Raw genomic sequence first — 23,402 nt, forward strand, 5'->3', positions numbered from 1 at the left:
ACTGCTTAATTAGTGCAGGGATCTGGACTCCTGAGCCTGTGTTTCTGTCTGTTAACACTGCTGGGATTTAGGCATACTAGAGAAACCACCTCAGAACAATAACGTAAGTATACTAATAGGCAAACATAAATAGATTTCTTACATCCTGGGCCAGTGTAGCAGAGTTCTTCAGGCCAAACTTCCACTCACACTCTCTGTGTGCATACAGGGGACACAGATCTACAGCTCTTTCTTAGTTCAAACCTTCTGTTGCTGCATCCACCTCATTTCTTGTTATTTTGTACTTCTATATCTTCTACTTTTTGTACTTCAGCTCTGCAACCACCAGATGAGCCTATTTTTAAAATGGCTACAGCACCTCGAGGCATTTGGCCCCTTTGTAGAGTAGCTCACATCTGCTTCCATGTTTCTGCAAGTGAGCTGTGTCTTTCTTTGCCTGTTCATTTATGTCTGACTGACAGAAAAAAATTTTCACCAGATCATACACACCACACTGAGAGTCAAATTCACTCCATCCGAGACTTCACCTGCTAGGACCATGGTCCCTACATAGCAGGCAGCTTCAAGGAATCAATGGGTGCCCCTTCTGACTCTCTTTCCACTCACTCACCCACTCACTCTCTAATTTCTCCTGTTGGCTCGACTCTAGGCTTCCCTAGGCAGTTTCTCCAGTACAAATTACTTCAGACTAATTTACTGATGGTATGGCATCAGGTTACAGCTCAAGCTGGGTGCCTCTGGAGAGGGACCCCAAACAAAAAAAAATCCCTGAGCACTTATATCTTTACAATCTAAGTTCCCACCCCCATGTGCTATTCATGCCCTGTCCATGCGACAGTTGTTCCAATGGTGTTTTAGGGTCTGGGGTCTTTTTGTACTTCACTGGGTTTTTTCCTTGTCTCCAGACAGACCTTCCTTATCTTTAAGGTTTGCAGCTGGCGTGACTAGCTAGCTTCCTTATCTTCTGGCTTGAACTGGCTCTGGGGCCTTCTTTTGTGTAACTCAGTAACTAAGTTCAGCATAAGTGCATCATATCTAAGCGAAAAGTTCACCTGACTGATTACACTTTAGCCTAAAATGATTAGTATTCTTTAACACCAAATTTCTCACTGTTTCACTCTTTGACACAGCTTTGCCAGCTCCACTTGATATTTTTACTATGCATTCTGGCACTCAAACGCAAGAATATAGTTAAGCCTTGCAATCTCTGCAAGCATGAGCCATTCGTAGTCTCTCTGGTTCATCTTAAACTTATTTCACTGATATCTAGCATATGTTTCCATTTATTTTTAGTCAAATGAAATTCAGAATTCTAGTGTATTATCACCACATGATTATCAGAAAGGAATTAAAAATGTCAAAGTGTTCAGTTACTCAAGAAGCTTTCATCTCACTTAAAGCATGTACAGGAAAACAGATCTATTTCCCATAAAGGAAGAAAGAAACAAAGGAACAAAAAAGTAATGAAACAAGTTTGAAGACACAGAGTTAAATGATAATAAAAATCACCAAAGAAAAGATTAAAACTATTTTTGATGCTCTGCTTCAGGAAAAACTGAAAGAAGAAGCACAGCACCTAAAATAAGAACCTGCTTTGTGTTTTCCAGATCTGATACTTTGTTACAATGCTGGACTCATGTTCAAGATCAGGGCTCCTTATCAGTCAACTGAGTACTGCATCTACTGCAAAAAAATCCTTTCCCTTACTTCCTTATCTTGTAATTATGAAGCATGTTACCGTATTGTTGTTGCAGCTGACTTCTCCCTTCTCATGCTCAACACCGTCATTTAATCCTCTCACCTGACCTTTCTGACATTTTAAATGCCATTCTTTCCATGCTCCATAACATAACTCTGACAAGCCATTCAGAAAGCTCAGTCACTCTTGAACTAGACCTAGTTACAGAGTGTTTACTTCTCCTAGGGGCTTATATTATATGACATTCTGTATAATCACTATTCAGGTCAGTTTGTCCCAACAATAATCTGTCCGAGATTTTGCTTTATTTAAAAGAAATCATTAAGATTACTTCACAACATGAAGAAAATGATTGCTTACATAAAGATACTGAAAAAAAATGTCTTGAATGCTAGGTAGATTCTAATAAAAGATTATCTTCCGTAATACATGCTGTAATATCAAAATGTGTATTCTTCTGGTTATCAAGATGCAAAATATATCCTTCCTTTTCCTTGAGAGGAGGAAATAGGAAGTGAACTGTGGTCCTAAATCTTGTTAAGACTAAAGTTAAAAAGATCCCCTTTCAATTTTATCATGACTACATTAACAAAAAATAAACAAATAAAAGTCAATTAACTAACTGCCACCATAGTTACCAGAGTAGATGAAAAGTCCACACTGTGAAGAAATTTGCAGTTTTCTCCTAGTGCCTGCAGAGATGCATCCATGATTCCTGAACAACTGCCCAAGTTCACTATTTGTAGGAACTGGCAGTTGAGCGCAAGAGCAAGAACTCCACTGTCAGTTATACCGCAGCACCTTTTAAAAGACGCTTCACGCAAGTAAGGACAGGATAAGGCCAGTGCTATGACACCTGTCAAAGAAACAGAGCAATTTAATGATTTATTAATTTGTTAACATAACCACCATGCTAAAACATAGAATGGCTAGGATTGGAAGAGGCCTTGAAGATCATTTAGTTCCAACCCTCCCACCGTGGACAGCAGCACCTCCCACTGGACCACCCCGTCAAGGCCCCACCCAACCTGGCCTTGAACACCTCCAGGGATGGGGCATCCACAGCCTCCCTGGGCAACCTGTTCCAGTCCCTCATCACCCTCATAGTGTAGAATTTCTTCCTTGTATCTTGTTCTATCACTCCATGCCCTTATAAAATTCCCTCTCCAGTTTTCTTGTAGGCCCCTTTCAGGTACTGGAAGGCCCCTATAAGGTCTCCTCACAGCCTTCTCTTCTCCAGGCTAAACAACCCCAACTCCCTCAGCCTTTCTTCACAGTTGAAGTGCTCCAGACCTCTGATTATCTTTGTGGCCCTCCTTTGGGCTTTCAGGCTTCTCCATAAGGTCCATGGCCTTCTTATGCTGGAGGCCCCAGAGCTGGACACAGTACTCCAGGTAGGGTCTCACGAGAGTAGAGTAGAGTAGAGTAGAGTAGAGTAGAGTAGAGTAGAGTAGAGAAGATGGGGAGAGTCACCTCCCTCAACCTGCAGATCACACCTCTTTTGATGCAGCCCAGGATCCAGTTGCCCTCCTGGGCTAAAAGTGCACATTATTGCCAGGTCACGTTGAGGTTCTCAACAACTAACACCCCACACCCTTCTCCTTAGGGCTGCTCTCAATCCATTCTCTGCCCAGCACGTGACTGTGCTTGGGCTTGCCCTGACCCAAGTACAGGACCTTGGATGTGGCCTTGTTGAACTTCATGAGGTTAGCACAGGCCTGCCTCTCAGGTCTGTTAAGGTCCCTCTGGATGGCATTTCTTCCCTCCAGCAGGTTGACCATGCCACACAGTTTGGTTTCATTGGCGAGTTTGGCTGAGGGTGCACCCAATCCCACTGTCTACATCTGTGACAAAGATGTTAAACACCACCAGTCCCAATACTGACCTTGAGGAATGCCTCTCATCACAGGTCTTCACTTGGACATCAAGCCATTGACCACAACTCCTTGAGTGTGACCATCCAGCCAATTCCACATCCACCAAGTGCACATCTCTTCAATTTAGAGACAAAAATGTCCTGCAGGACAGTTTCAAATGCTTTACCCAAGTCCAGGCAGATGACATCAGTTGCTATTCCCTTATCCACCAGTGCTGTAGCCTTACTGTAGAAGGTCACTGGTTTTGTCAGGCACAATTTGCCCTTAGTGAAGCTTGTTGTGAACAATCACCTCCTTATTTTCTATGTGCTTCAGCGGAGTTTCCAGGAGGATCTACTCCATAATCTTGCCAGGCACAGAGGTGAGACTGACCAGCCTGTAATTCTTCCAGTCTCTCTTTTCCCTTATTTAAAAATATGGATTATGTTTCCCCTTTTCCAGTCAGTGGAAACTTTACCAAACCACCACAACTCCTCAAATATGATGGATAGTGGCTTAGCAACTTTATCTGCCAGTTCCCTCAAGATCCACAGATGCATCTCATCATGTCCTATGGACTTGTGCACCTGTTTAGTCCCCAAGCTACACATATCTGCATATCTAATATGCTATCCCCTGGTCAGCTTTTACCTCATGCCAGGCCACTAAGACTCTGTACAAGGAAATAATTTTGTAGCTGATTTCTTTTAATTCAAGGATGATGAAAAGAAAATTACAATGAATAATGCTAGAGCTAATAAATATTTCTAAATGCTGAATTCCCCTCCATACCACTTTGATGGTGTGACCGCTGCCCCTTGGGCCGCTTATCAAACCAGGGTAAGCCAGGCATGTTAGGGGAAAGAATTCACATTGTAAAAATGCAGTGAGATGGAGCATTAGGGCACTCTCTTAATGTACCTGAAACTGCTGTGCTCAGGAAAAGACTCCCAAGAAAGGGACTGGTGATCAGTCATCTCCTGACAGCCTGGTACACCTGCTACCTGAATAATAGTAAAATACCCAAACTGTACTATCTGGAAAGAACTTAAATCATACACTTGATAAAAGGTAGCATGGTTACTTCTTGTGAGTCATGGCAGTAAATCCTGACCAAAGCCAATCATCTGTGACCCAGTAAACTGTGATTCTAAGTGAGGCCCTTTGAGCTCTCCAGGATCACAGTGGGCTGCACCCAGCATCTCCTGCTGAGCTTGGACGCCTCTCAGGGTAGACTTCTTGATACTTAAAGACTGTCTGCTACAAAGCTAATGGCGACTGTAACTACTCGACGTTTAAAGACCTGCTGACAAATGCCAATGCATCAAAAGAGACTAATTCATTAAACTTGAAAGGAGGGAAATTTTAGACAGGCTCGCCTCTGTGCATTCCGATCCATGAACCTCTGTATATGCCCGTACATATCTCTGTGAGCGTCATTTGACTTAACCTTGTAGTAAAGTTGGAATTTATCAATAAAGAATCAGACTCTCCAGTTTTAATTGCAAAGTACTCATGAGTCTCTATCCAAGTAGACAAAGACTATGCATAAAGAGCTCTAGGCTTAGCCAGTACCTTTAAATGGTACTAGAAATCAGTAGGCAGATGAAGGCATGGAGGGAAGACCATTGCAAACTATATTTTTGGGGCCAAACAGTATAATGAGGTGACACTGAAAATAGATAAAATAAATTTTTAGAAGTTTAACCAATTACTTAGGTGAAAAGATAAGCACATCACTATGCAGTGGTAAGAAATGAAACGCAAGACTGATAAACATTAGCTCAATACTAAATTCTTTCCCTCCATTTTCAATAAGGTGATTTAAGGATGGAGCAAAGCAGTAGAGTGTAATGAAAAGACAAAGCAAAGCTTGTGGGAAATAAAAGGCAACAAGCTTAATTCTTTTAAACTAATAGCTCCTGATACTTTTAACCTCCAGCTTCAGGTTGTAATACTTGAATTCCTGAAGTCCTAAAGCAAGTCAAGTCTTAAGTTGGAGAAGCATAGAATCATAGAATCACTAGGTTTGAAAGGATCCACTGGATCATTGAGTCCAACCATTCCTAACACTCCCTAAACCATGCCTCTCAGCACCTCATCCACCCGTGCTTTAAACACCTCCAGGAAAGGTGACTCAACCACCTCCCTGGGCAGCCTATTCCAGTGCCCAATGACCCTTTCCATGAAAAACTTTTTCCTGATGTCCAGCCTGAACCTCCCCTGGTGGAGCTTGAGGCCATTCCCTCTTGTCCTGTCCCCTGTCACTTGGGAGAAGAGGCCAGCTCCCTCATCTCTACAACCTCCTTTCAGGTACTTGTAGAGAGCCTCAGCCTCGTCTTCTCCAGACTAAACAACCCCAGCTCTCTCAGCTGCTCCTCGTAATATGTGTTCTCCAGCCCCCTCACCAGCTTCGTTGCTCTTCTCTGGACACGCTCCAGAGCCTCAACATCCTTCTTGTGGTGACGGGCCCAGAACTGAACACAGTATTTGAGGTGCGGTCTCACCAGTGCCGAGAACAGAGGGAGAATAACCTCCCTGGACCTGCTGGTCACACCGTTTCTGATACAAGCCAAGATGCCATTGGCCTTCTTGGCCACCTGGGCACACTGCTGGCTCATGTTCAGTTGACTGTCAACCAACACCCCCAGGTCCTTCTCCAAGCAGCTTTCTAGCCAGACTTCTCCTAGTCTGGAGCTCTGCATAGGGTTGTTGTGCCCCAAGTGCTGGACCCGGCATTTGGCTTGGTTAAACCTCATGCCATTGGTCTCAGCCCAGCAGTCCAGCCTGTTCAGATCCCTTTGCAGAGCCTCCCTACCCTCCAGCAGATCCACGCTTCCACCCAGCTTAGTATCATCTGCAAACTTGCTAAGGGTGCACTCAATGCCTTCATCCAGGTCATTCATAAAGACATTGAAGAGGGCTGGACCCAGTACCTCATGAGCCCTGGGGAACCCCATTTGTAACTGGCCTCCAGCTGGAGTTAACTTCATTTACCACCACTCTCTGGGCCCGGCCATCCAACCAGTTTTCCACCCAGGAGAGTGTGCGCCTGTCCAGGCCAGAGGCTGACAGTTTCTGAAGCAGAATGCTGTGAGAAGGCTTTACTGAAGTCCAAGAAGACTACATCCACAGCCTTTTCCTCCACCCAGTAGTCGATTCACTTTGTCATAGAAGGCGATCAGGTTCATTTGGCAAGACCTGCCTTTCATGAACCTGTGCTGACTGGGCCTGATCACTCACTTCTCTTGCATGTGCTTCATGATAGCACTCAAGATCACCTGTTCCATGACTTTCCCTGGCACTGAGGTCAGACTGACAGGCCTGTAGTTCCCTGGATCCTCCCTGCATCCCTTCTTGTAGAGAAGATGCTAAAAACTTGTTTAACGGCCAATATATTTAATTTAAAAAGGGGGAAAAAAGTAATTAGGAAATCACAAGTCTGGAACTACAACAATAGTGATACTAGTAAGGCTCTGGAACAAGTTCTCAGGAAGGACTGATTGAGATGAAGTGGAAAATAAAATCAAATGCAGCGCAGTTTTACCAGAAACCTAGTATTAGAATAACCTGATAGCTCTCTTTTGTAAGATAATCAGTGCTCTTGGCCTATGATTTACACCAATGACGTGACTTTCAATTAGTGTTGGTGTGGCACTGGGGATTTTTAAAGCAATATTTACCCTACATATCTTTTTTTTTGCAATTTATTCCAATCTAACAAGAAAAATAAAAATAAGATCCCAGTTATCTGTGCACAGATAACATACCTTCTGAAGTGATTCCCAATCTTTTTTCTTTCCAAGAATTTAAGTTGATTTTTTTCAATTGCTTGCAGTTACAAAGCTGCAATAATGCCTTATCTGAAATATCACAGTCTCGGAGGTCTAGAAACTCTACAGCAGGGTGCAATACCTGTAACGAAAACCTACCATTTCAGTCAAACTCTGCTATGTCATAGAACATGCAAATTTTTATCTAGAATATGTAATGTCAGATATCACACAGAACTTTAAGATAATATTCACTAGAGGGTGGGGTTACCAGTCTCAGGAACTAAAAACACTAAAGAAAATACGGTATCATCAGCCACAACAGTTCATCTCCTACTGCATGAATTTTCAGTTTCTGTGACCATATGCACAGCAGGAGTACATTAACACTACTATTTAAACAGTCGAAGTACTATTTTGATGGTACAGTTGCTAGAAGCAATGGTTCTGCCAGTACAGATATGTTTATCAAGCTTAATACCCTCAAACTTAGCAGCACACCTTGGATGGCAGGGATTTGAAGTGTAAATAAATACTGCCTGCGATCAAAACTTAAATCTGCTGAACAGATAAGGGTAATATTTGAAAGATATTTTGCCCCAGAGTATTCTTCTCATCTAAACACACACTCTTGTTCTCATAAACAAGCAACCTTATTATCATACCATCAAATTCTCATCAAATATGCTCTTTCACTCCCATATGAGCATCGGTTGGAGGTTTTGTGAAATCTTCCTCAAGAGGACATTAATGAAATTTAGACCTAAAGCAATAAATAGTAGGTCTCTGATTTCAGTAACAATACAAATATATCTGACCACTAATTTGATTTTCAGGAATTCTCACTGAATTTTAATATTTTTTTATAGCCCCCTCTTGCACAAACAATCTATAAGTTTTTTGACCTGTCCTGCAGACAAATAGGCAAGCCTTAGAAGAGGTTTTCTCATTATCTTATTCTACTCCCTTCAGCTTGTCATTCCATTCCTCAGCTAAAAGGATAAAAGCATACAGTGAATTTCCATACACAAGCAAAGATAACAGCACAGATGACAGGCTTATTAAAGGCCTATTCCTTACCCAGGCTGACCACTCTAACAGTTACAATAAAGATATTACAAGGAACACTGTTTTTTCTGTTTTCAAATATATAAGATGCTAAAATCTTTACTGACAAAGTCAATTAAGCCTTTTAACAAAAAGCTAAAACTCCTAGTAGATTATAATTGCAACCTTTCTGCAAAACAAATGGCAGAATGCAGACAGCTTTAACAGCTTTTTTCCCCCAAATGCTATAAGCCTCAAATACATCTCTACACTACAAAACCACCAACACATCCCACACAACACACTTGTGAATAGTTTTCACAAGATAACATTCAGCTCTTTTTCACTTATAGTTCTGAATTGATATTGAAGGAAGCAAACCAGTCAAACCCAGAGATGACACGCTTAAAGCCGAAGCAACTGTCAACATTTACTCAAGATACTTCCTCTGACTGTTGGCTTTCTTTCACAATTCCAAAATGCATAGAACACAACAAAAGTGAGGAAACTTCTGTTTTTGAAGCCATGTGAGAAATTTTATGATTAAAAGAGCCATTAGATGCAAGGAAGTCTAAATGAGAAGCAAGAGTACTATCAGAATACTGTCTATTTAAAGGAGCTAGAGTATTAAGCTTCCCTAGCCTATGATTCTTCACATGCTCGGGTATTACTTAGAGGTTAGCTTTCTATTATTATTCACAGATTCATATTCACTGAATGCACCTGTCTCAAAGAAGATGCATTCAGATAGAATAAGGGCTGTTAGGATGCAGAATACAGGAGATTAAAGTTATGTTGTGGGCACATGCTGAACGGTTTTAGAGAACTTTATGGTAAAAGTGAGTTGGAAGGAGTTTAGCATATAAGTCACACATGGAAGGCTCCTCCAAGCAAAAAGCAGAGTAAGGGAAAAAAAAATATGATAACATAAATCTGGGCAAGAACAGGGAGGCAACACATGAAATAGAAGCTTATACATGAGCGCAGGTTAACAGAATTTCAACAGCAATAAATGTAACTTTAAGCAAAATGCTTAAGCAACACCAAGGACAGGACAGGTGCAAAATCAAATGAGAGAGCATAGCCTGGAAAACCCCAAGGGAACAGATCTAGTGGCAACACTATGGAGACTATGAAAGAAAAGGGCAGGAGGGAAGCAATAGCAAAGAAAAAAATTCCATATCCATATGGAGACTAACTGAGATGTTGCAAATGTGCCACATATAGAGTACTTCAGTTATATATGATGTGAGCAAGGGATAGTAAGAAGAGCCAAACAATGTAAGCCATTTCTGCTAGGCTGAGCAACAAGAATATCTGCAAGACGAAAGAACAGGAAAACTGAAGAGCAAAATGGTATGGAGAAACAGTTTGAATCCAGAGACCAAGAGGTGGCCAGCATTTTTTAAAAAATACAAATGAGATAAACCTGGAAACTATTATCAAAGAAAGCCAAGGTATAACATGCCCAGCAAAAGCAATGACAACCAAGGACAGAACTGCAAGAAATGAGAAAGGGAAAACACATGAGAAAAAGAATCAGAACAGAATATCCCAGTGACAGATGGAAAACATGCTCAAAGAGAAGACACTATTCAACTTCTGAATGAAGAAAAAGACAGATGAGATTTTACAAAGAGACAGAGGAACAGAATGTAGCTTAAAACCTCTAGTTTATTTCCAGACTAAAGATATCCTAATAAGTTTTGTGCAATTACACACACACAATCATGGTTTATTATATACACCTAGTAAAATGCTTAGAAAGGATTACTTACTGAAAAGATAGCCTAAACAAAATTTTGTCAACTCAAATTTTCCAAAATAAGTCCAGTGAATAAGACTGATTTTCACTCAGAGACCTATTTTTATAATCAAAAAATGGTGCATATTAAAGATAAAAGGTTTTCTACAGTACTTTGGATTCTGCCTCTAGTCATGGCTTCACTATTCTGACACTAAGAAACTGACATTATTTGCCTCTTCCATGTTACAAGTCAAAGCAGGAATGAACAGGGAGTCATTTATTTTCTGTTTTACCAAGGCCAACCTTTAGCCTTCCTCAATGCTCACACCTCCCTTTGAGGCTCAACAAGATAACGGTAGATAGATACAAATATAGATGTGCCCTTGAATTTACAGCTAAAGAAAATTCATTAACTGGTTTCATTTTAAAATACTGCCATGCACTAGTTTGCAAAGGGATGAGAGAACTTGAACTATCAGTTTCTAGCCTTAGCATCATCATATTTCAAAGAATCAAGATTTAAATAAATTATATGGAGATCATGTGCTTAATGTCAATAGAACATAACAAACATCTAACAAGTTCCTGAAATCTTCTAATTTCTAAATTATGCACTAGCTTCTTGAAACATCCTACATTTAGGAACAGAACCTGGTTTGCAACAGTCTAGTTTCCTGTACTAAAAAGGGATAATACATGTCAGTTGATTACACAGAAGTAATTTAAATTATCACCAAAGGGAAAACATTTTAATTTATTTGAACTATAAACATAATCTTATTACTACTAATAGAGGAGTATTAGTAATATGAAGGTTAAGAAAAAAGCGGTAAAGACATGGACAATGTAAGCAGGCCTGAATTTATCTGTCATCTCATGTAAACAATTTTAATTTAGTTCATCCTTGTGTGTTAGCTATCACAGACAGGATAGTTTTGAATGAAATCTTACCTCACTGATATTTGAATCAGTTATTTGCCCTTGCATACTCATTAATTTAATCAATTTATCCTTTATGTTGGGTGGCAATGACTTCATATCTGCAGCATATCTGGAAAGGTTCTTTGTCAAACACCGAAGGCATCTGAAAAAAAAGAAAGTTACAGCACAGTCAAAAACAGCCATTATATATTAGAACTAGCACAATCAAGCCATAAGATATCATTTTCTGCATCCAGCTATGCTGACTTCAAACCTTATCAGTTCTAGCTGTTCCATGGTACCACCAATTCAATTGTTGACCTTTGGGGACAATCAGCTGATCCTTCTCTGTAAGTGTTCCCCAGTCAACTTGAGGCAAAAATTAGCCTCATTCACTGCAATCACCAAACCAGGTCACAAAATGAATTTGCTGGTAGTATGTTCACGAGTTCCAAGAAAGGCCTTTTCACCAGCTAAGCCTTCACTCAGTAGGCAGTAAATCTTTATTTGGGCCAGCTAGTTCCAGCGAAGAGACACCTCTCTATCACTAAGGAGGTATTTTCAGATGTAGTATTTACACACTCTCTAGTTTGTAGCACTCTTTTACAATGAATTGTTCTGAGAAACCCTGTGTTCAACCTTTTTAACTTTGTGCTTAAAACTAGATCTGATCATAGAGGATTGCCACATGAGGAAGAAATTCTTCTGTCTTAATAGGGTTCAGGAAATCTCATATCAATCAGCTCGTGGTCCTACAAAGTAGGTTAGGCAGATAAAATAACAAGTGGATACACAGCAAATGTAATGTAAAGGGGAAAGTAAACACACTTTGATCTTCACAGGGTATTCATACAGCCTCATCAGCAACGGTTCTTCAAGAAATTAAGCTGCCCTGGTATAAGAAGGAAGGTTCTCACACAGCTGGCTGAAATCCTATCACAATCAGAAACATGGATTGGTTTGACTCAGTATAGCCATGCCTTTTTTTAACAGCAGTATTTTAGGCCCCCTTACTGCCACATGTTTACTCAATCAGAATAAGTTATCAACCTGAAGGAAACAGCCTGATTATTATACACACCAGGCCAGAGATTTTGAACTAATGATAATGCCAATATACACTCTATTTTCTATATATCATAAACACCTTGCTCTCTGGGCACATTTTGTATTAGGGTCAAAATTGTTTCCCTGTTTCGAGCAATCTGTTCCCTTGGCCAGATACTGAAGCCTGACCTACACAACGTTTCCATTGTGAGATACTGCTGATGAGAAACAAATCTGAAAGACACAAAGGGCTTAAGAATTCATCTGAAAAGGAAGGACTAGGCAGAAACAAACATTAAGAGGCCTACTAATATCACAGAATGATACATGAATGATCCTAGAATTTTATCTGCGTGAAGGAAAGAAAAGGGGATCATTTCAGTCAGAATACATTAAGAGGCTCCAGATGGAACAGAGCTTTTTGGGAGAAAACATTAAGAACTTTACTTAAGCAACATAAAACAGAGAGATCAGTATTATCCAGATGTATGTGGAACAGTACCTGGGTGGAACACTCGAAATAATGCTTTTCAAGACCATATATACAGAAGAGAATTCACTTAAGCAATACTGAGTACTATAGAGGGATACTAATAATGCAGTCCTACTTGTATAAGATTCCTAAGGCACTTTAACATATCATAGGATACATAAAATAATAATGGCACAGCCTCTGCAACTTTAAATTACAACCACAGACTTACTGAAACACCAAAGACAACACTGGGTAGAGTTTATGAATAGCTTCTAAGCAAACTGACTTTTAGAGTAATCATCACTTTATAATATGTTAAGAGACAATTGCTGGTCCTTAAAGAAGAAATTGCAATGCTCTGAAGGGAGATTTTATTATAAAAAAACTAAGTCCCCAGGTAATGAGGAACATAAACTACAGTGAGGCTAAACAACATCCAAAGATAACATTTTGTTGCCTAGAAAATGCCAAGACATTAATAAGCACTACACTACAGTAAAACTAAACCAGAGTGAGTTGAAAAGGGGGAAGGAATGGTAACTCCCCACTGTCCTCTCTTGCTTAGAAACTTGAGTTCACAGAAGAGATGGAGTGCTTTGAACTGGAGATTCTATTATCTACTGATCATAGCTACCTGAATTAGATTCCCTAGGCCAACTTTTCATTTTAAATCCTATCAAAAATGTTGAAGAAACATTGCCATCCTGCAAAACATTTTGCTTTTGTAGAATCAACATTTTTCTATTAATTCACTCCACTAGTAAACTCAAAGCAGCTACTGTAATTGCACAGTATATCTCTTTGCTGTCATTGGCTTCTTTACTTTCATGTGATCTGGATACGCACAGCAATAATTAAGATTGGTAAGTAAAGACTATAACACATTCACCTGGCAGACAAATTTTGCCTCCCTCTAACTTAACGACTGCTATTTCCCTGCTTCATGTTATCAGCGCTGTTACATCAGCTGTTCACAGTTCAGAGTTGTCTACAAAGTGTGAAATGGCATACTCATTTGTTCCAAATGCGTCCAGAGCTGCAGAACAGAAAAGGCCTGTAGTCTTTAAACTTAAGTTTTACGACAGGTTAGGGACTTATGGCAGGACAAGTATTTCCAATACATAAACCAGAAATTAGATCTTTCTGACTAGTTATTCTACAAATACCATGCAAGGTGCAGCTTATACTAAGTTACATCACATGAAGTACAATAGCAGAACATATGTTAGAAATGGGACACATCAGAAGAAGAAATTAACTAGAAGAACATACACTAAAGCAGGTTTAATGGCAAATAACAAGCCAGATACATCTTCCTGCATTCCTTAGGGCTGGATAATTTATATTCATCGTCAGACCATAAAAGGAAGCTCTGCTTTGCAACTGATGCTCTACTCATTTTTTTGTTCATGCAGAAGTACCCATCTACAAATGTTCTGATGCCTTTTTAAGGCCTTAGTTTTCCAAGACACTGACAGGTTAGGTTAACACATTAGTCTGCAGGCCTAATTAGGCAAGTCCCTGTTAATGGTATGTGTTACACAAGGAGCTACGTAGCCATTGTTTGGTTGGAAAAGACCTTTGGGATCATTGAGCCCCATTGCACCTGTCCACTACTAAATTATATCCCTGAGCAGTTCACCTACCCGTCTTTTAAATACCTCCAGGGATGGTGACTCAAACACCTCCCTGGGCGGCCTGTGCCAGTGCCACATAATGCTTTCAGTGAAGAAATTTTTCCTGATGTCCAATCTGAACTTCCTCTGGTGCAAGTCGAAGCCATTTCCTCTCATCCTTTCACCTGTCACTTGGGAGAAGAGACCAACACCAACCTCACTACAACCTCTGTTCAGGTAGTTGTAGAGAGCAATAAGGTCTCCCCTCAGCCTCCTCTTCTCTAGGCTAAACAACCCCAGTTCCCTCAGTCACCTCTCACAAGACTTGTTCTCCAGCCCCTTCACCAGCTTTGTTGCTCTTCTCTTGACACACCCCACCACTTCAATGTCCTTCTTGCACTGAGGGGCCCAAAACTGAACACAGTATTCGAGGTGCAGCCTCACCAGTGCTGAGTACAGGGGGAGAATCACTTCCTTGGTCCTGCTGGCCATGCTGTTTCTGATACAGGACAAGACGCCACTGGCATTCATGGCCACCTGGTCACACGGCTGTCTCATATTCAGTTGGCTGTCAACCTACATCCCCAGATACTTCCCTGCCAGGCAGTTTTCCAGCCACTCTTCCCCAAGCCTGCAGCACTGCTTGGGGTTGTTGTGTCCCAAGTACTGGACCCGGCACGTGACCTCGTTGAAACTCATTCGGTTGGTCGCAGCCCATCAATCCAACCTGCTCGGATCCCTTCATAGAGCCTCCCTATCCTCAAGCAGATCAACATTTCTGCCGAGCTTAGTGTCATCCACAGACTTACTGAGTACACTAAATCCCTTCATCCAGATCTAGACCTAAGGTTAATCATGAGAATATAAGCATGCAGTATAATGCACATCTTAAACACCATTCTAACAGATTAATCATGCACAACAAAAAAAAAGTATGTTTCAGCTTTGCAAAAAGGGAAGTTATTAGCAAGACAGAACCCTTGCAATTAATTTTTTAATTATGAAGAGTCCAGCTGTCATTACACACCACCCTCACCAAATGTAAAGTCCAAACAGAGGTTGAAAAGGCTCATTCTGCCTCCACTTTGTCTCCCCAACCACTTTTTACTGCACCTTCCTCATGCCAGCTCTGAAATACAATTGCACAGTGACCTGAAAGAAAATTCCTGTGACTAAAACTGTGAGAAGGCCAAAGAAATATTACTGCCAAAAGAGGTGGCTGAGGGCAGAGGGCAGCAGCAGCCTGGAGTTAAGTCAAACTAAATACAGTGCATGGCCACAGCAGAAAACTTTATTTTGCCACAGAATCTTGTCTGGCATCAGAACGCCACCAAAACACAGAAAATTAAACTCATACTGACTGAGAACTCAAGAGAAATTAAAATATTAAGGCTATGTAATCTGAAGTGTATCACAGATTTAAGTAAGGAAAGAAGCAAGACTTACAGCATGGAAGCACATTTAAAAAAACAATAAAGCTAGCACAATGTGATAAGGGCACCTGTAGTAGGTCACTGCAAAAGACACTGCAAAAAAAGAGGAGACAGAGATTTCAAGCAGAATCTGGGCAGAGTTTAACCACAGGTCTTGGTTGCAGAGACCCGCATATCAGCATGAATGACCATCACATAACCTGAGCACACACAAGTATCACTCATCCCTCTGGAGATGTCCAAGACTGAAATGACTTCACTGAACCTCGGCAACTGCTGGATAAAGTTGGCTGACTGCCTGTAACAGAGAAGCCCGTAAATGTCTCCAACTCAGGACAAGTAGTACATCATCCACATTCTTTGTCTTTATCTTGAGATTAAACAGCCTATCTACTGGGCTGCAGAGAAGGAGAAGAATTGGTTATTCCTAAAAAAAATCTCACCAAAGCTCTAAAGACCACAAGAAGTGTGAACCTCATCACAAGTGGAATCTGTGCAGCATGCTGATCAATGAGAAGGGGCTTGTCTCATGCTGCAATAGCTAAGGTCCTCAGCACCATAAGAGACAAAAGATTGCTTTTGTATTTTCTACTACTACTATTCTTTATGCAATAAACCAGTTAACTAGCTTTGAGATGCTGTACCATTCTTACCATCCCAAAAGCACCAGCACCTCTTCAGTGCAAAAAAGCACTCCACCTTTGCCTAGGGTGAGTCAAATAGGCTTTCTGAGCCTTCTGGGGGGTGATAAGTGCACCCGTGCAAGCAGTCATTTGTCACATAAGGGCACACCCTTGAATTACGTGATAAATATGTATCTATCATAGGACACCTACGTTTTGGTTGCTAGGTAAATAACTTTTTCTTCCAATTCATCCCAAAGGAGGCAGACTGTAGTACATAAAAACCATAGACTGTAGTACATAAAAACAGCTCTATCTAAAAACGTAATACAAGCTTGAAATGAACTTTTTTCACTGGAAGATATTAAGCAGCTAATGCAGCCATGCTTGAATAGGGACTTGCACATCTAGACCAACTACTTGCTTCAAATTTGCCCCAAATACCCCAAAACCAGTGCAGATACACGGAAATCAATGTGAGCTATGCCAAATCTTCTAGTTACATTTAAGGGCCTCTTGCTGCTGGATTTTAAATTTGGCTTGAGAGAGAAGCTTTTCAGATCAATGCCATTCTTTTCAAAAGGCTGCTTGATATTTTCAGAGTACATTACTGACTTGCAGTTTAAAGAATAAAACATTTAAAATATGTTTTCACTGTTATTGTACTTTGTAGGAAATTTAATAAAACAGTTGGCTACACCAGGGCAATTGCAATCTTGTCTTCAGTGCTTTAAAAGTCTAACACTTTTATGGTTTGCTATGTATACAAATTCTGTATGGTTTGCTAGCTATTTTTGTTTCATCTGCCAAATCAACTATTTTATCCCTATGCTGTCCCTAACTCCCTCCCCTAAACATGAAGAAATTTGCCATAGTGAAGACAAAGCGAAACACCATTCAGTGGATTTACTGGGGCCAGGTGAAGGCAGAGATCCTCAATCATCCCTCCTCATCCAGATCTGACAGGGATCAATCTGTAATCTGCCGGCCAAAACCTGTCACACCCACCAAGCCCTGTCGCTCCTCTAAAAACCTTACCACCTGCCCTGTAACTCCTCCCAAACACTCACCTCTGTCAAACCCTGTCACCCCATCAAATTCCGTCACGCACCTTGTCACGCCGTCAAACCCTGCCACCCCATCAAATCCTGTCACCTCTGCAAAACCCTGACATCCTATCAAGCTCCGTCACCCCTACCAAATCCCATCACCCCATCAAACCCTGTCACCTCTGCAAAACCCTGCTACCCCACCAAATCTTGTCACCTCTGCCAAACCCTGTCACCCCCTGCCATCCCAAACACTGTCACCTCTGCAAAACCCTGTCACCCCATCAAACCCTGTCAACCCCCATCACCCCTGTCAAGCCCTGTCATGCACCTTGTCATGCCATCAAATCCTGTCACCTCTGCAAAACCCTGTCACTCCACCAAAACCTGTCACATATGCCAAACCCTGTGACTCTCAAATCCTGCCACCAGTCCTGTAACTCCTCCCAAACTGTTACCTCTGCCAAACCTTGTCACCCCATCAAACCCTATCACTTCTCTCAACACCCCCGAAACCCTGTCACTTCTGCCAAACCCTGCCACCCCATCAAATCCTGACACCTCTGCCAAACCCTGTCACCCCCTCAAACCCTGTCATCCCATCAAACCCTGTCAACCCCCATCACCTCTGCCAGTTCCTGTCACCTACTCTGTCACCCCACTAAACACTGTCTCTTCTGCCAAACTCTGTCACCTACCCTGCCACCCCATCAAACTCTGTCACCTCTGCAAAACTCTGCCACCTTCCCTCTTGCCCCATCAAACCCTGTCACCTCTGCAAAAACCTGCCACCCCTCTCAAACCCTGCTCCTGTAACTCCTCCCAAACGGTCACCCCTGCGAAACCCTGTCATCCCATCAAACCCTGTCAACTCCCATCACCTCTGTCAAACCCTGTCACCCACCCTGTCACGCCATCAAACCCCGTCACCTCCGTAAAACCCTGCCACCTCATCAAACCCCGCCACCTCTGCCAAACCCTGTCACCTCATTAAAGCCTGTCACCTCTGCAAAAACTTGCCACTCTATCAAACCCTGCCACCTCTGCCAAACCCTGTCACCTCATCAAACCCTGCCACCTCTGCCAAACCCTGGCACTCCTCTCAAATCCTGTAACTCCTCCCAAACTGTCACCTCTGCCAAACCGTCACCCTATCAAACCCTGTCACCTCTGCAAAACCTTGTCACTCCATCAAATTCTGTCACCTCTGCCAAATCCATCCACCCCACCTCTGCCAATTCCTGTCACCGACCCTGCCACCTCATCAAAGCCCGTCACCTGTGCCAGACCCTGTCACCTACCATGGCACTCCATCAAACCCTGTCAACTCTGCCAGATCCTGTCACATACCCTGCCACTCCGTCAAAGCCCGTCACCTCTGCCAGACCCTGTCACCCACCCTGCCACCCCCTCAAACCCTGCCCCCTGTAGCTCCTCCCGATCTGTCCCCACAGCCAATCTGTGCCCTCCCCCGCCCTCTCCACCGAAGGCCGCCCGCCCCTGTCCCGAGCCCTGCCGCCATCGCTTCGCCCCGCCCGGATCCCTCCCGGAGGGAAAAGGGGCCAGTCTGGAGCAGGAAGGTGCCGGGGCGCCACTCACAGGTCCAGGAGGAGCTGGACTTGGTCGCCGGCGCCGTCCCAAGCGCCGCTGAGGCGGCTCATGGCGGGGGGAGCCGCGGTCCCTGCGAGGCCGAGATGGCGGCGGCGCCTCCTCCCGCGGGCACGACGGGAGATGTAGTCCGAGCACGGGGCGCCGCTGCCGGCGCTTGGTGTGTCTTGGTGAGGGGCTGGCAGAGGCCGCCCGGGGAAGCTGTGGATTCCCCATCCCTGGAGGTGTTCAAGGCCAGGCTGAATGGGGCTCTGAGCACCCTGGTTCACCCATGGCAGTGGGGTTGGAACGCGATGGGCTTTCAGGTCTCTTCTGACCCAAACCATTCTGTGAGTCTATGATCTTCCCGAGCCTGGAAGAAGCACAGGAGAACCTGAGAAGTTCAGGAGTCTTCAGGCAAGGAGCACAATTGTTTTAACTGTGATTTCCTCCTTGCTCCCATCATAGAATCATAGAATCATAGAATCATAGAATGAACCATAAAATGGTTTGGGTTAGAAGGGATCTTAAAGATCATCCAGTTCCAACCTCCCTGCCATGGGCAGGGACACCTCCCACCAGACCAAACTACTCAAACCCCCATCCAACCTGGCCTTGAACACCTCCAGGGATGGGGCAGCCACAGCTTCCCTGGGCAACCTGTGCCAGTACCTCACCACCCTCATCGTGAAGAAATTCTTTCTTATGTCTAGTCTAAATCTGCCCCTCTCCAGTTTATACTTATTGCCCCTTGTCCTATCACTACAAGCCTTTGTGAACAGCCCCTTCCCAGCTTTCTTGTAGCCCCTTCAGGTACTGGAAGGTCACTATAAGATCTCCTCAGAGCCTTCTCTTCTCCAGGCTGAACAACCCCAACTCTCTCAGCCTGTCCTCGTATGGGACGTGCTCCAGCCCTCTGATAATCTTTGTAGCCCTCCTCTGGACCCATTCCAACAGCTCTATATCCTTATGTTAAGGATTCCAGTGGAGTCATTCCCCAGCACCGGTTTCCCTCATTTCCCTTTCCCCAATCTCCAATAACCTGCAGAAACCCTGCTGCCTGCCAGATCCTTCTGCCTGAATACATTTTCTCTTTTTTTTTTTTTTATTATTTCTAGCTTTTTAAATTTCTGTGTGGCCTGTGTGACATAAACTGAGATCACACCTTCCTTAGGACTTAACATTGACAGATGATTGCTGCGTCATTATCTTCAGACCCAAGACCCATCACCTACCCAGGCAAATGATTGACTAAGATAAGGAAGTCTCTGTTCTCGCCAGATTAGGTGAAGGATCTGTATCTGTGAGAAACAGAGGTTGCTGCGGATATCTGATTACTTTGCTGAAGTTGAGGACTGAAACATCTGGGTTAACAGATAAACTGCAAGGTTGCTAATGTATGATGATGCTGCAAGACCTACAAAATATAGCTTTTTATGATTGGATAATTAGAAATATGCATTAGTAGGTAATTGGATGGTTCATATCATACCCTTATAATGTAAGCTATAAAACCTCTAAAGAAACATCACTTGTATGTGCCCAGTTTGGATGGTAAACCCCCTGCACATTAATAGATATTGAATTTTGTACTGCATCAAAGGAGCTTTAGATTGGATAGTAAGAAAAATTTCTTTACTGAAAGAGTGGTTAAGCATTGGAACAGGCTGCGCAGGGAAGTGGTGCTGTCACCATCCCTGCACGTGTTCAAAAAAAGTGGGGATGTGGCTCTTTGGGACATGTTTTAGTAGGCATGGTGGTGTTGGTCTGATGATTGAATTTGATGATCTCAGAGGTCTTTCCAACCTTAATGATTCAATGATTCTATGAATCTATTCAGTCAGAACGGGCCAGCTGTGAATTTGGTAACAAAAGCAGGAGGCACACAAAGCTGACAGGGTGAGCTTTGTTTTAGTTTTCCCTTCCACAGCACAAGCAAGGTGTCTCACAAAGATGGCAGAAATCCCCATGCTGATGGAAGGTGCTGGGTTGAGCAAGGAGCAGGCTTCCTTGCAGATCCTTTTGTGGGGTCAGGAGACATAATAAAGCTGCAGCAGACTGTGTAGTTCTGGCAAATTCTGTGTGCTTGCATGGTGAACCTAACCAGCAGACAGCCCTGGCTAACAAGCAACTGATTCTCTTGATGTTTTTCAGAAGGATCAGTTTAATGTATTTGCTTCTCCCATCAGCTGATTTGGCAGTGGGTAAGGCTAGTAGGTAGCGATGAGGCTAGGGCTGTGCTGAGGGTAGGTTCCTCAGCTTGTGGGCTGGAAATAATTGCTAGCCCAGTGACAGCCTTTAACTGTTTAACCTCATGAGTTGCTTCTGAAGCAGCTCATGAACTGCCAAACTTCACACACTGCTGCTGTATCTCAAACTGAATCTGACAGCAGGCTGTCTCAGGGAGCAGTTACGTGCTGCTCTTACACTGATTTGACTATAGGCAGTTGCAGAAAGGACTTCAGCCACACCAGCCTAAACATGTTGGAAAACTGTACTGATAAAACACCAGGCTGTAACCAGTGAGTCAAGAAGTACTTGAATATAGACTCTCTGCAAAGCTGCTTTTAGTAAGTCAGGCTTGATCTTGTACTGGTACATGGGGTTATTCCTCTCCAGGTGCCAAGCAGCACTTCCCTGTGCTGAACTTCATGAAGTTCCTCTCTGCCCATTTCTCCAACCTGCCAGTCATCTCTGTTCAGAGGGACACCATTAGGTGCATCAACTGCTGTTCCCAGTTTTGAATAATCTGTAAATTTTGAGCATGCAGTTTACCTCAATGTCAAGGTCATACATGACATTGTTAAGTGGTATAACCTTAGTATTGATTACAAGTGTCTGGTATCCAGCTTGTCTTTGTGCTGCTGATCACAATCCTTTGATCCCAGAAGTTCAGGCTGCCTCCAATCTACCTCACTATTCAACTATTCAGCCCGTACTTGCCTGGATGGCAACCTCAACTAGTTGAAGATGTCCCTGCTCATCGCAGGGCAATTGTACTAGATGACCTTTAGAAATCCCTTCCAACCCGAACTATTCTATGATTCTATTCTATAATTCTTTATCAGCTTATCTATTGTATTATTGGAGTGCCAAAAGCTTTATTAAAACGGAGATAAACATCTCCACTGCTCTACCATCATCTGTCAAGTCAGTCGTCTCATCACAGAGGGCTATGAAATAGGTGAAGCACAATTTCTTAGACATAAAAGCACACTGACTCCTCCAAGTGTCCTTGTCTTCCATGTGTTTGGCAATGTTTTTTTGGGAGGATTTCCTCCATTTCCTTCACCTCATGAAGTTCAACAAGGCCAAGTGCAAGGTTCTACACCGGAGTCGGAGCAATCCCAAGCACAATTACAGGCTGGGCAGAGAATGTATTGAGAGTAGCCCTGACGAGAAGGACTTGGGAGTGCTGGTGGATGGGATGCTCAAAAGGAGACAGCAATGTAAACTAGCAGCACAGAAAGCCAACTGTATCCCGGGCTATATCAAAAGAAGTGTGACCAGCAGGCCTAGGCAGGTGATTCTCCCCCTCTGCTCTGCTTTGTGAGACCTCACCTGGAGTCCTGCATTCAGTTCTGGAGTCCTCAGCACGGGAAGGACATGGATCTGTTAGAGTGAGTCCAGAGGAGAGCCACAATGATCTGGAGTACCTCCTGTACGAGGACAGGCTGAAAGAGTTAGACTTGTTTAGCCTAGAGAAGAGAAGGCTCCAGGAAGACCTTAAAGCAGCCTTCTGGTACTTAAAGTGAAAGCTAGGGAGGGGCTCTTTATCAGGAAGTGCAGGGATAGGATGAGGGGTAACGGTTTTTAAGCTGAAAGAGGGGAGATTTAGATTTGCTATTAGGAAGAAATTTTTTACTGTGAGTGTGAAGAGGCGTTGGAGCAGGTTGCTCAGAGAAGTCGTGAATGCCCAGTCTCTGGAGGTATTCAAGACCAGACTGGATGAGGCTTTGAGAAATCTAATTTAGTGGAAGGTGTCCCTGCCCATGGCAGGGGAGTTAGAACTGAATGATCTTTAAGGTCCCTTCCAACCCAAATCATTCTATGATGCTACCTTTCTATTAACTTCCCAGGGATGAATTTGAAGCTGTAGTTCCCTCAATGCTTCTCATTGTTGCCTTCTCTCAGGAACTACTTTTAGCATATCAAGACCTATCAAAGGTAATCAGTAGTCGCCTCACAATGACATCGGCCAGCTCCCTCAATACTCATGGATACATCCCATCCCATCACATGGACTACTATACAGAGGGTAGTGGTGAATGGCTCAATGTCCAGGTGGAGACTGGTGGCGAGCGCTGTCCCTCAGTTGTCTGTATTGGGATCATGAGCGAATACAATGGAAGATTTGTGAGGAGGAATTCTAAAACATGCTTGAGTGACCTTGCAGCCTGGACACAGAAAAACACATATATCATGCTAATCATTGTTTAGTCTTGTATGTTTGACAAGCAGAACCTTTGTGTTTAGGTAACATAGGCCTGTGATAAACTCAGGGTCATGTTAGAAAATGTGCTTGAGAT

The 23,402-nt window shown here is 42.9% G+C and overlaps 1 protein-coding gene across 6 annotated transcripts in view; it reads right to left on the bottom strand.

Moving 5' to 3' along the window:
- Positions 1-22,574, bottom strand: part of AMN1 (antagonist of mitotic exit network 1 homolog) — a 28,438-nt gene extending 5,864 nt beyond the window's left edge. Inside the window, exons 1-5 of one of the 6 annotated variants that reach the window (XM_054073428.1) lie at positions 18,886-19,788; positions 15,880-15,912; positions 11,074-11,206; positions 7,326-7,470; positions 2,338-2,555 (exon numbers count right to left, since the gene is read on the bottom strand). In XM_054073428.1, coding sequence (XP_053929403.1) covers positions 2,338-2,555; positions 7,326-7,470; positions 11,074-11,206; positions 15,880-15,912; positions 18,886-19,220 — 864 coding nt within the window. In that variant the 5' untranslated portion in view covers positions 19,221-19,788. Of the gene's footprint in view, positions 1-2,337; positions 2,556-7,325; positions 7,471-11,073; positions 11,207-14,211; positions 14,509-14,625; positions 15,181-15,879; positions 15,913-16,450; positions 17,145-18,885; positions 19,789-22,434 lie in introns of those variants that run through there. The other 5 variants (XM_054073464.1, XM_054073471.1, XM_054073436.1 and 2 more) reach the window with 5 other exon arrangements.
- Between the last annotated feature and the right edge of the window lie 828 nt (positions 22,575-23,402).

The sequence above is a fragment of the Cuculus canorus genome, chromosome 1 (genome assembly GCF_017976375.1).
Source record: "Cuculus canorus isolate bCucCan1 chromosome 1, bCucCan1.pri, whole genome shotgun sequence".
Classification (NCBI taxonomy): Eukaryota; Metazoa; Chordata; class Aves; order Cuculiformes; family Cuculidae; genus Cuculus; species Cuculus canorus.